General features: G+C 45.6%; 1 protein-coding gene and 2 pseudogenes across 2 annotated transcripts; all 3 read left to right on the top strand.

Moving 5' to 3' along the window:
* Window positions 1-373: 373 nt before the first annotated feature.
* Window positions 374-2,628, top strand: LOC101782620 (probable chitinase 10). Of its 2 annotated transcripts, none has more exons than XM_012847299.2 (2): window positions 374-1,866; window positions 2,402-2,628. In XM_012847299.2, the coding sequence occupies exons 1-2, from the start codon at window positions 567-569 to the stop codon at window positions 2,533-2,535; spliced, it is 1,434 nt and encodes a 477-aa protein (XP_012702753.1). In that variant the 5' UTR covers window positions 374-566; the 3' UTR covers window positions 2,536-2,628. The 2 variants fall into 2 exon arrangements, with proteins under 2 accessions (XP_012702753.1, XP_012702752.1); XM_012847298.2 differs by lacking the exon at window positions 2,402-2,628 and adding an exon at window positions 1,940-2,393.
* A 5,573-nt stretch (window positions 2,629-8,201) lies between these two features.
* LOC101757248 lies at window positions 8,202-10,596 on the top strand (annotated as a pseudogene).
* LOC101756837 lies at window positions 10,065-13,542 on the top strand (annotated as a pseudogene).
* The last annotated feature ends 217 nt before the right edge of the window (window positions 13,543-13,759 follow it).

Raw genomic sequence — 13,759 nt, 5'->3', positions numbered from 1 at the left:
CCTAATCTTTCTTCTTCAACTCTGGCGGAGTGGCGGGTGCTGAGGTGCGGCGTTCTGCGCACGTGGAGAAAGAAGAGGAGTTCCTTCCTTTGGCCGGTTAGAGTTACTTCCTCCTGTACGCTCACATAGGTAAAGAGGAGGAGGTCTCTCAATCTAGATTTTACGAAATGCAAATGCAAACTTGGGACCGGTCCTGCTGACATCAACGGTCAGGGGACCCCTATCGGTACAGCTTGTCACGGGACGATCATCCTTACCCAATGCAATGATGAGGCCAATCATCAACAATACTCTCGCCTTGTCTTGTTAATACTAAGCAGTGCACAACACTGCTTGCATGTGAAACTCTATACCCATCGTAAACTAGGCGAGTTTTTATGGGATTTGCAGAGGCACCACGCCTGAAAAACTAAGCGCTGTTCCAGCGTCAGTGTTCACCACGTCAGTGTTCCACAGAGCAGACAATTACAGCTCCGTAACTGTTTGAGCTTTTGCAGTAGCTTTGCAGTTCGCAAGGCACTGGTAGAATCAAACACCTGCATACCAACGCGGCCAAGATTCCTCCAATGTTTCCCTCCAATGACACCAGCACAACCGCAACCGACGACACCGGCCTCCTCGCTCCGACTCCGATCCCCACCCACTCCGACCGCCCCCTCCGCCGAGCTCCCACCACCTCCCCGCCGCCGGCGATGCCGTCGTCCGCCTCCTCCACCCTCCTCGCCGTTGCCATGGTCTCGCTCTCCCTCGCTGCGTCGGCGGCTCCTGCGCCGCCCGACGACGCCCGAGGGACGACGGTGCGCGCCGGCTTCTACCTCGCCGCGGCCGCCCGCCTCCGCCCGCTCGCCGCGCTCGACGCCTCCCACTACACGCACCTCTACTACTCGGCCCTCGCCGTGCACCCGACCACCCGCAAGCTCGTGCTCCCGACGGACCCGGACCAGGCGGGCCTCCTCGCCGCATTCTCCCCGGCGCTCAAGTCCAGGAACCGCAACCTCAGGACCCTGCTCTCCGTCGGCACCGCCGGCGTCGCGGGGGCGGCGGCCGGTTCCCAGGCCGACCCGGCGTTCGCCGCCATGGCGGCGGACCCGGCGTCCCGCGCGGCGTTCGGCGCCGCTGCCGTCGCGCTCGCCCGCGACAGCGGCTTCGACGGGCTTGACGTCGCGTGGCGGTTCCCGGCGTCGGCGGTCGAGATGGCCGACCTCGGATTCCTCGTCTCCGAGTGGCGCGCCGCCGCGCCCCCCGGGTTCCTGCTCACCGCCACGGCCTACTTCTCCAGCCACGTCTTCGCCGCGCCGCTCCCCAGCGTCGACTACCCGTCCGAGGCCCTGGCGAGGTGCCTCGACTGGGTCAACGTCGCCGCGTTCGGGCTCCGACCGCCGGGCGGCGCCAACGCCACGACGGCCTTCGACGCGCCGCTCTACGACCGGGCGTCCCACTTCTCGGCGAGCTACGGAGTCGTGTCGTGGATCGACGCCGGCCTCCCGGCGGGCAAGGTGGTCATGGGCATCCCGCTCTACGGCCGCTCGTGGTTCCTGCGCAACAAGGCCAACGCCGGCGTCGGCGCGCCCGTCGTCGCTGCGGGGCCCAAGCAGCGCGGGAGCAACGCCACCGGCGTCATGTCCTACGCCGAGGTCCAGCGGCTCGCCGCCGCCTCCGCCGGCGGGGGCGGCCGGCGCACGGCCACCACGGCGTACGACAACGCGTCCGTGGCGTCCTACCTGTCCGTGGGCGACGTCTGGGTCGCCTTCGACGGCGCGGCCGTCGTGGCCGAGAAGCTCGCCTTCGCCGCGCGTCGAGGGCTCCTCGGCTACTTCCTCTGGCCGGTGAACTACGACGACGCCAACCTCACGTTGTCCAGAACAGGTCAGTGTTACTATGTCAGTGAGGGACACTGCAATTTCGACTTCACTGTTCCATTCCTTGCGCCCTGTTGCAGCATCGGAGGTCTGGATGCAGAACGAGATGTCGTCAGATTGGAAGAACGGCACCGGCGTCAGGCAGACGCAGGGCCCGGTGCGGCTGCCGCCGGCGCTCCGGTCGCCTGCGGGAACGCCTGGACCGGTGCCGGCACCGACGTCTGGGTCGGGCTCATGGTTGCCTTGGGCGAAGCTTGATGCGCTTCTGCATTTGGGGCTGCTATGTCTTGTGTGGTGTTAGCTGTAGAAGCTTGGCGCGCTCCTGCATTTGGGATTGCTAATTCTGAGTCCTGACACTGAAGAGAATCAGTAGCGGTGCAGGAATTGTGCGTTGTGTTCTTCTAATTTCGTGCAGCTGTTGCATAGAAGCACTCACAATTTTTTAATACTACAAAACATGCATCACAATGGTGTAAATCGGTGTAACCTGCTCAACTATAGATGTCTTACTAGCCATGATTTACTAATATACATTTCCACAGGAAATCTGAACTGGACCACTGACATCCTCTGGGAGATTGCAGTTGCTAAGGTAATGTTCTTAGCTCTCTTGCATGCCTTAATTAAAACAAATTGCTCAAATGCACTTGTCAAACAATGTACAGCACACTTCTGAACTCTGAACATTGTGCCGAAAAGAAAAGGTTAGCACAAATATGCAGAGTAGAGATGTTTCCCAACTGAAGCAAACAAAGTTGGTGTTCTGGAATTTGAATCTGAAACATATACCATCTCTTTGTATTTAGGAACTCCTATGCTCCTATACGTTTAAGCCTTCCAGCAACTCGCTCAATCCTGGGAATTATGCTTGAAGTGAAAAAAGAATGCATTCTTAAAAAAAAAAGTAAAAAACCAATCAGTTCATCAAGGACAACTACCAAGGTTGGGCCAGCATGGCCCATGAGTGGGTTGCACATAGTATAAGTATAAGACAACAATATGACCTGCTGACTCGAATCCATAATACCAATCCTGTAAAATGGCACCTGCAGAGTGGGCCTGGAAACTGACACGGGACATTTAACACTAAGCAGCTTTTGGCCCATATAATGCCGTGAACACGATAACAACATCCAAACACATCCAACGCCGTGGGAATCACAAAACATATCGAAACCGTCCATATATGACTGAAAACATAACAAATAGCCAACTAACATGTGTAAAGTAGGTGTAATTTCAATATAAAAATAAGGTGATGTTTGGTTTGTGCGGAGTGGTATCGTAAACGTTAACTGTAACATATTATAGGGGAATCAGTATGGATGATCACGCTCATTATTTATGATCACGCTCATTATTTGTTTTCATCGTGTAGAGGTTCTTACTACAGTGAAGCCACCTAAGTCTTAGAAGCCTCTAGGTAGAGCCATCTAGGATCTTAGGTGGACACTCAACTATAAAAATTCTCACAAAAAATAAAACAACTGACCATCAATATGTAGACTCAAACCATCATGATCATTAGATCTATTATATTTTCTAAAAAATTACTCACCTATAACATTATGAAAATAGACTAAAGTAACCCTAAATATATATCTAAATTACCCACCTCTACTATTATATAAATAAACTAAAGTAATCCCTAATCTTCATTAAAATTACCCACTTATGCCATTATAAACAATACTTAAATTAACTCCCTAAGTTTGCAACTAAATTGTCCGCCACTAGTACTTAAAAAATAACTTAAAATAACCTCTTAAATTTTCATCTATATTACCCACATATACTATTATCAAAAATAACATGAGGAAACCCTGTATTTGAATCCAAGTCACCTTAATTATAAATATACACCAATATATGATTTTAAATTGTCTATTTCTTACCCTATTGATATATGATATAATAATTAAGGTATATAGGCATGATGTGTATCACCATTTATAAAAAATATAGAGGAAGTGATTGGAATATAAATTGCTATGTTAAAATTATAGCTCAAACTCAGGGTCCATTAAATAAATTCAAGCGCATATATGCGATGCAAAGTGAAAAGTTAAGGATTATAAATGTGGATCAAAACGTTATAGAGTAATTACGAACTAAAATTTATCATAATCGGATGAAAGTAATAAGTATATATCTATATAAGTATTGTGTTCGAATAGTTTGTTGCAACGTGGCCTCATTTATTTCCATTGGAAACTCCGCATTAGTTCTCACGAGACATGCTGAAAATAAAAGACAAATTCTCATAAAAATCAGAAACATCAAACATCAATCATGTAAACTCTAATAATCATAGTCATTGATCTATTATATTTTCTAAAATGTTACCCACCACTATCATTCTGAAAATATTCTAAAATAAACCCTAAACCTATATCGAAATTATTGAGTTCTACCATTATAAAAAAATCTAAAATAACTCCATAATCTTCATTCAATTTACTCATGCATATGATTATAAAATATAAATTAAAATGTCATTCTAAATTTGTATCTAAGTTAATGATGCATGTCGTTATTAAAAATAATCTAAAGTAAACACCTAAATATTGACCTAATTATTTTCATGTGCGTCATATAGAAATGTCTAAAGGTAAACTAATATATGGCTTTAAATTACTTATTTATGCCATTGTTAATATAGAAATACTAAGTTAAGGTATATACGCATGATGAGTGTAACCATGTAGAACGTTTATACATGTATGTGAAGAAGTGATGAAAAATAATGATTTTTATGCTAAATATAATGTATGGAGGTGCGATACAAAATTAAAAAAGTGTGAGTATGGATGAAAAAGTGTATAGAGTAATTATTAATTAAAAGACCATATTTAGAGTGCTTGGAAAAAATGAGAGCTGCCCATCTAGCGAAATTGAACGGTGGAAACAAAGAAGTACCATGAAGTATCTAAAGAGAAGTACCAATTTGGTGGGACCAAGTAAAATTATTATGATGCCCTTTTTATTATGTGTAAATATATTTAATTCTTTTTGATAAGAAGGATAAAAAAGGAAAGTACCTACAAGTACCACTGGTGCTTTAAAAGCATTGTAACAAAGCTGTAATTAAAAATCAATCACAAACGGACGAAGATAAGTACACATCTATATGTGGATGAAAATATTGAAATATTGAAAAAATGAGAGAGCAGTAGGTAAACAATTTTGATTATTAGGTAGAAGTTTAATTTTTAAATAAAATAGTTTTTAAGAATATTGGCCCGTGCGGGAGTGCGGGTTGATGAACTAGTGAATCTAGAAATATTAAAATAACCTGCAATATGGAACGGAGGAAGTACTTTTGAACCAATCCTCTCGAGGAAGAGCTGCATGACTAACAAATTGCGTGGAAGCAAATCACAAAATTTGGCACGACGATGACGATGTGCTCCTGGGAGAGAGAGATGAGCAAAGGGATTGCTCTCATGCAGCCAATGGCTGCCGCGGCGGCGCCGTCAAGCTGGATGCCGATTTATTGCTCTCACGCAGCCAATGGTGGCCGTGGTATAGCCGTCGAGCTGGGTGCCAGTTGCTGACCTTGACCGTCTTTACGAGGACGGGATTGCCAGCTTCCTCAACGATGGTGGTGCCGCTGTAGAGCATGTTGGCAGCATCCTCCTTCCACGGTGTGGCGCTGGTTAAGGAGAGCTCTCACGCGGCCAATGGCGGCGGCGGCAGCGTCGTCGATCTGGTTGCCGGTGACCGTGGAAGGGGAGGGGTAACTACCGTAACGTGATTGAATAGGGCTGTGGTGTCGGATACCTCGCCCAAGCTGCTGGATCCAGGCCATCAATTTTGGATGCCTGGGGGCTCAAACAGCTCTAAGTGTTTATTAAGCAAGTGGCTCTTTAATTAATTAACAAAGATGGGATCGGCAAAGATTACTTAAAAGAAAATATCATAATAACAAAACAATTGCTCAAGTGGAAAATAAAGAATTTTGGTGATTATTCTCAATTTTGGAGTGGTCTGATGGGAGTAAAGTAACAACTCCTAGATTTTGGTAACTTTAAGTTGCAAACCGGAACTCAAATCAGATTCTGGAAAGGTAAATGGCTATGTTCTACCACTTTAAAAGAGCAATACTATCCTATAGTCTATGTAGCATTGCTCATAGAAGATAAGCTACAGTTGCTGAGGTTATTTCCTATCACCCTTCCAACATTGAGTTTAAAAGATCTCTTGTTGGTGATAGATTAACGGCAAAGATCTGCAATCAATCTTACGCACCTGAATGTTAATAATTTATTGTGGAAATTAAACTACCACAAGATTAAGATTTTTACATGCTGGTTCATGTACAATGGGTTTATACCCACAAAGATAACTTAGTCAAAAGAAATTGCACTACTCCACAGCCCTTCATCACCGCCGGCTTCAAACCTATTATCATCACCGGTTTTGGATCCGTCGTATAGAAGGCGGTGGTGACGGGAAACCCTATCACCGCCAAACCAAGATCTGGCGGTGATGCGAGTTAAAAAATAAAAAAAAGAATCCCCACCCTGGATCCGGTCGCACCGGCCCCACCGGTGCCCTGCCCGCACCACGCTAGAGCCCGGCCGCACCGACTGGATCCGCCCCTGATCCAAGAGAGACAGTGTGAGAGAGAGGGGCTCACTGTCTCCACCGCCGCCACCGCTGGGCCCGCCATGCGCCGCTCCCGTTGGATCTGCTTCTCCCCATGCGCCATCGCTCCCGCCGCTAGATCAGCTCCTCCCCATGTGCCGCCGCCGCTCCCGTTCCCGCCGCCGAATCTAGAGGATGCCACCGCTCCGCACGTTGACCCGTCGTGCCCCGCCGCCGCTCCTTACTAGCAGATCTAGTCCGGTGAGGGGCGAGTGGAGGGGGGAGCAGAGGGGCCGGAGGTGTGGGGCGACGCGAGAGGAGGGAGGGGGGAGGAGAGGGTGGCGGGAGGAAGGGAGGAAGGAGGAGAGGGCATCGGGTGGGAGGGAGGAGAGGGCGGCGAGAGAGGAGGGATGAGGGAGGAGAGAGCGGCGGGAGGGAGGGAGAGAGTGAGAGACTGAGGGGGAGAGGGGGCGAGGGGGGGTGTAGCGTGGACGTGAGATGGAATTAAGTGGAATGAAAGGTTTTTTTTGGTCCGTGCCCTGTTTCACCGCCGGCTGAGGTTAAAATCTGGCGGTAATACTTTCACCGCCGGTTTTACCCACCAACCAGCGGTGAAAGTGAGCATCACCGCCGGTTTTGAAGGATGCTGCCCCCACCAACTTCAAAACCGGCTGTAAAACTCTATCACCGCCGGCCCACGCAAAATCGGCTATGATGGGCCAGCGTTGATAGCATATTCTGTAGTAGTGTTAGCATGAAAATTAAACATATTGTTTCTGTAGTTCCAACAAACTATACAACATCATCTGTTCTTTGAATCCAATTATACTAAGTTTATCTGACATATAATTTACATTTCCCTTGGGCGACAGCCACGCCCATTAGTGTCCAAGATATGAATCATATGATTTGATATGTCGTTAAAGCAGGGTCCACACCAAACCATTTGCAATCACGGTTGCTCTACCGAGAGGACGACCAAATTCAGTCACCTGCTCTTTAGCATCTCTCTTTCCCCAGACTCACACACTACCACATGCATTTATAAGATCGAATTCAATTCCAACAGGCCCACAGCACCAAAACATATCCTAACTTCTAGTGCTCATGGCCAAAGTACCAGTTCTTGATGAGCAGCTCGCTGGAGACTCGCCGGCGGCAAGACACTCCTTCCTCTCCTACTACTCTTCGTGCTGCTGCGCTGCTTCTCCATCACGTGGCCAGGGAAAGGACGAGCAAGAAAGAGGCTGCCTCCCTCCCCTCCGGCGCTGCCGCTGATCGGGCACGTACGTCCACCTCGTCGGAGCGCTGCCGCACGTCTCCCTGCGGAGCCTCGCCTCGCGGCACGGCGGCGAGGACTTCATGATGCTCCGCCTTGGCTTCGTCCCGACGCTGGTGGCCTCGTCCATGCGCGCTGCGCAGGCCGTCCTGCGCACGCACGACCAGACGTTTTCCTTGCGGCCAAGGTCCGTCTGCGGGGACGTGCTCACCTATGGGCCGTCGGACGTCGCCATGGCACCCTACGGCGAGCGGTGGCGGCTGGCGAAGAAGCTGGCCACCACGCACCTGCTCAGCACGAAGAAGGTGCTGTCCTAACGCGCGCCCGTGAGGAAGAGGTAATAATCATGGCTAATCAAGGAGTACATTTAAAGGCAATTCCTTGTATACGCCATAACAAAGTTTGCAATTAAATTTTATAATCTTTTAAGTGGTGTATAATAAGGAATTTCCTCTTATTATATTTACAGTTTACTTGCTGTTCATCAAACACTGAGCCATGGCACGCTTGTACTCCCTCCGTCCCAAATTGTAGGTCGTTTTAGCTTTTCTAGAACTAGAAAAATCAAAATGACCTACAATTTGGAACGGAGGTAGTAGTAGGTAGCGCTGGTGATCAACAAGATCCATGGTGCGGCGGTACCACGCACGGCGGTGGACATGAGCGACCTACTGAGAAAGTTCACCAGCGACATGGTGTGCCACGCTGTGGCAGGCCGGTCGTTCAGGGTGGAGGGGAGGGACAGGGTGTTCCAAGATCTTATCGACGAAGGGATGGCCCTGTTAGCAGGATTCAACCTGGAGATCTCCTACCCTGGCCTCGCCAAGGCAGCAGTGTTGGAATGTGATCTTGGCCAACACCAAAGATTGCGTGCACGTCCACCTGCACCAACAAACGTGAGAAATATTAGCGAGTTTGTTACTCGCGTCCCCGTGATCGGCAGGTGACCGTAGGGATATTTTGGAGTCGGCCCCGGCCCCACAGCACTACATACCTCTTGAGAGGGCGCTTAACGCATCTAATCATGCCATTAGTCTAAACACCGATCAATTAGAGTGCTGGAGCCTGGAGGGGTTGGAAGCCCGACTGCCACATCTGGAAGCAGTTCATCCACATCTACATCAAGTTCTTCACCAGGCAGGGTCATCTAGATCCTAATCAGGTGAAGATCACGTCCTGCTTCAGCATCATCTACCCCAACTTCGACTACAGATGGCATCTGAAGGCTCTGGTTAATTAGTTTAATCTCAAGTTTCCGCATTAATTAAGTTAGTGATCATGATTAGACTAAGATTAAGATCCTGTTTTAAGTTAATGACAGATTAAGTTAAATCTAACAAGCAGGAGGCATGCTCGTGTTGTCGGCGCGTCGCAAGGCTGAGAGGTTAAGGGATGGGTGGGACAGGATCCTTGACAAGCTGATCGACGAGCACGCAAGTGAGAAAGCCAGAGCACCGGCGGCGCACCATGAGGATGGTGGTGATAACGACCAGGAGTGTGACTTCGTACAAGTGTTGCTATCTGTAGAAGAGGAGTATGGGCTCACCAGAGACGGCATCAAGGGAATCTTGGTTGTGAGTTCACCAATTCTCTTTTGCTCCCTAATTTCCTTGAGAAGACAGATTACATCGTTCTTTGTATTGTATTCTTTATCTATTTCTAGTAATTAATCTAAACATGAAACTGCAGAATATGTTTGCAGCAGGCACAGACACTGCGTACCTGGTCCTAGAATTCGCCATGGCTGAGCTCATGCTTCACAAAGAAGCTATGGCCAAGTTACAACATGAGGTTAGGGAGCAGCATTCCTAAGGACCAGAACACCATCAACGAAGATGACCTCATTGGGATGACATATCCTTAAAGCTGTTATAAAAAGAAACGCTCCGTCTACATCCACCATCGCCACTCCTTCTGCCCCATCTCTCCTTAGAGGATTGTCATGTTGAAAGCTTTGAAGTTCCTGCTGGCACGACTGCGCTGGTTAATGTTTGGGCAATCGGTCGGGATCCCATGGTGTGGGATGCCGCAGAGGAGTTCATGCCAGAGAGGTTCATTCGGAATGGAGAAGTCAAGGGAGTTGATTTTAGAGGGAAGGACTTTCAATTGTTGCCTTTTGGATCAGGACGGAGGATGTGCCCAGGGATGAATTTTGCATTGGCCTCAATTGAGATCATGTTAGCAAATATTGTTTATCACTTTGATCGGGAGTTGCCAAAGGGTGTGGATAAGATTGATATGACTGAGGTGTCCGGATTGACAGTGAGCTGAAAAGAAAAGCATTTTGCTTGCACCTACTAAAAGGTTAGGTCTAATATGCAGAAAATGAATGACCCATGTTGCTTGAGGTGGTCGCAATCTAAACAAAAGCTGGATTTCTTTTTCAAGTTTTTCCGTGTACGGTATTTGTTTTTCATATCAATATAACAATGACACAGTTTATATATATTGCTTGTTTGACTTAGGAGATTGTCATTTTTATTTCTATTGTGTCCGAACGTGTATTGGTATTTGTTTGCCATTCGATAATGATATGTGATATTGGTTGCTTGTTTGACTTAGCTCCATATGTCTTCAAGATTTATTTGCCGTAAGAGGCAGCAAGTCACAAGAGCATTGACAAGAAACTAAGTTTTACTAACTACAATTTTCCTAATAGCTGTTTTACCAATGTATATTTCCTATCAGTTTTTTCTAACGAAACTGTCGCATCTGTTTTTTTTAAACTAAACTTTCATGCCTATTTCTTTACCTATTTTTCCCATCATTTTTAATTTTCCGACCTATTTTTCTAACTAAATTATCTATAATTTTTCCTAACTACATATCACATCTACTTACCTGTTGCCGGTGCTAGAGTAACCACCCGAGGTGGAGGAGCGTTGGTAGTGGAGCAACTGCCCTTGGTGGAGGAGCGCCCATAGAGGTGAACTATGCCCGCTCATCAAAAGAAGCTGAAGATGTCTCCAAAGAGGTGAGCATGTGGATTCACAAATTACTTTGTTGTCTATTATTTGTTTGTCTGTCAGTTTCTATTAGAGGGCTCATCTAACACAAACACAATCTTCAATAGTTACTGATTAATTGATTTGGATTTCACTAGAAGTGATCAGACTTATTCCTTGCAGAACATTATTATTGCTATCCCTCTCCTTGATTCTCAGCGTTGCAAAGTTATTTATCTCATTCTGAATTCTTCTTTCATGTTTGGCCTTACAAAGGAGTACATAGAACTATTATCATGTTTTATTCATCTATCTGGAGAAGTGACAGTGTCATTATTCCTAATTTTCACTGCCATTTTAGAGACACTGCAATTGCAAAACAGTTAAACAATCACCTTGAATTATGTTTCATGGTTTTAACCATTGTAATGGCAAATATAGAGACCAGTAGATAGTAACAACAGTGCAAGAACTATACAGAAACAGAATGGTGATTCTTGAATGTGGTTGATTAAAATTCACCACTATCAATTCTGTGATAGTTTTCTGCTTACAAATATGCAGAGACCAACATTTGGCTCTACTTTTCATTTTACTTTCTTTGTCCCCTTTCCTACTTGAAGAGTGCTATTTTTGCAGATTGAAGCGTCTGGTGGGTGAGGCTATCACCTTCGGAGGAGATGTTTCAAAAGAAGCTGATGTAGAATCTACGATGAAAGCAGTAAGTGTAGTTTGTTTACAGAAAGAAAATGTTCCTTTTCACTTTTACATCAATCTTTATTTGGACATGGTTATGATTAGTTCTTAAATCAATTAGGCTATGGATAAATGGGGAACAATAGATGTGCTGGTAAACAATGCAGGTATGTTCCCGTGACACAGTGCACTTTTTTCTGCTACCTATTCAGTTGATTTGTTTAGTCAAATAAAACAATTTTTTATTAGGGATTACACGAGACACATTATTGATGAGGATGAAGAAATCTCAGTGGCAAGATGTAATTGATCTGAATCTTACAGGTGTCTTCCTGTGCACACAAGTGAGTTTATAATATTTCTTTATTTTGAAATTACTTGAATTGTTAGATGCATCTTACAGCAACATATTCTTTGCAGGCTGCTACTAAAGTAATGATGAAGAAGAAAAAGGTAATATTTCTCTGCTCTTCATATTACACTTAATTTACTTGGAGAATTACAACGAAATGAGTGCCTCCTTGCATGATTTTCTTACTTTGTGTTCGTAAAATATTATATAACTGAAAGTGGTGTGAAGCAAAAGAAATATTAAAGCATAACCCACATTCATAGTTCACTATTGTTGTGTTGTGCCTCAGTAGTTAGGCAAATACACATGGAAGGTCATGGGCTGATAGTTTGTTATATTACTTGTATATGTTTTGTTCTCTTTGAGGTGGTGTGAAGCAAAAGAACTAATATTAATCCATACCCCACATTAACAATACATTATTATTGTGTTGTGCCTCAGAAGGTAGGCAAATACACACAGAAGGTCATGGACTGATAGTTTGTTACCACTACTTATATTTGTATTTGTCTTGTACTCTTCAAGTCTCTGACTTTCAAGAAGTTGCTGTCAAAAGTTTCCTTGTTTGATATTTTTTCATGGTTAGTAATGTGTGTATTTTTATTGCAAAATGCAGGGGAGAATTATCAACATAGCATCTGTCGTTGGGCTTACTGGTAATGTTGGCCAAGCTAATTATAGTGCAGCCAAAGCTGGGGTTATTGGCTTCACAAAAACAGTTGCCAGGGAATATGCAAGCAGAAATATCAATGTATGATCTTTATCTTTCACTATTAACTCACCTGTGAGGTTAGGCTAGTCTGCATTCTGAAACTGTTCTGAATATACATGCAGGTGAATTCTATTGCACCAGGGTTCATTGCATCTGATATGACTGCCGAGCTTGGGGAAGAGCTTGAGATCCATTAGGTAAGCTGTACGCAGCTTAGCTGTTCCTGTGTACAACACCTTTGTATTAGCGTCTTAAGCTGCACCATTGGACAAGTAGCATTGTTAACTTGCTTTGTTTTATGGTTCTTTAGTGATGCTCCAAACGAAAGTTACTAGCTGGTATTCATTAGTGATGCACCATTTAATGTTTGTAAGAGGAAGATCATTCTGGTATTTATTACTACAGATAGCAGCGTGGGACAGCTAGAGTTAAAACGGCCTTTGATATTTAGATAGACTGCAAGAGCAGAGTACTAATTTGTAGAGGCTAGAAAGGAAAACAGTAAACTAAAAGCCGTATTTACTCCATCTTTTATAAAACCCAAGCATATTCTTTTGCAGTTGCTCATTGATGCAGAGTGGCACGGGCTGGATTTTATAGAACCATAACCCATTAGTTTTAGTAGAATATGAAAACACATCATATTGAGATATTTCATATTGCTCGGCTCTTGTTTTTCCTCTGCATTCAAACGGCAGCTGTCACCATTAACTATACATGTTGTCATACAACTTCCAGGGAGATACGGCCAACCAGAGGAAGTTGCGGGTTTAGTCGAGTTTTTGGCCCTTAATCCTGCGGCTAGCTACATCACCGGATAGGTGCATGACACTGACTACATTTGCCCTCAAACTTTCAGAGTTCTACTTCGTAGCATTTCAACTAACCCATGTTACACGCAGGTGCTTACCATTGACGGAGGGATGGTAATGTAAGGTTTGAGTGAGCTTGGTAGACTTCGACTTCTCCTTAGCCTATAATGGTGTTGTACGCTCCTGCACGAGGCGAGTTTTGGACTACAAATGTTAGGGTTGTCTCTTGTTTTGTAATGCTCACCAGGAATAAATCAGGCACGGCGTGGTGAAGTTGAAATATGTATGTTCATGATATGTGCCAATATGTCCAGGTTATTTGAATTTGATCCTCGCCGATAGATTTCCTCTGTTTATGCATGATCGTCATTAGGCTTTATAATCACCATCCTTTGTTCTCTTAACTGACCGCTGCCATCGGCCGTCGCACGGCCATGGCTCCCCTCGTGCACCAGCCCGCGGACACGGCCAGTGCCGTGCCAAACGCGCCGCCGCAGCCAAGGACTGCATTGAT

Source organism: Setaria italica, chromosome VII (assembly GCF_000263155.2).
Source record: "Setaria italica strain Yugu1 chromosome VII, Setaria_italica_v2.0, whole genome shotgun sequence".
NCBI lineage: Eukaryota > Viridiplantae > Streptophyta > Magnoliopsida > Poales > Poaceae > Setaria > Setaria italica.
Note: the sequence above shows the minus strand (reverse complement) of the source record. Positions and strands in the feature narration are given on the sequence as shown.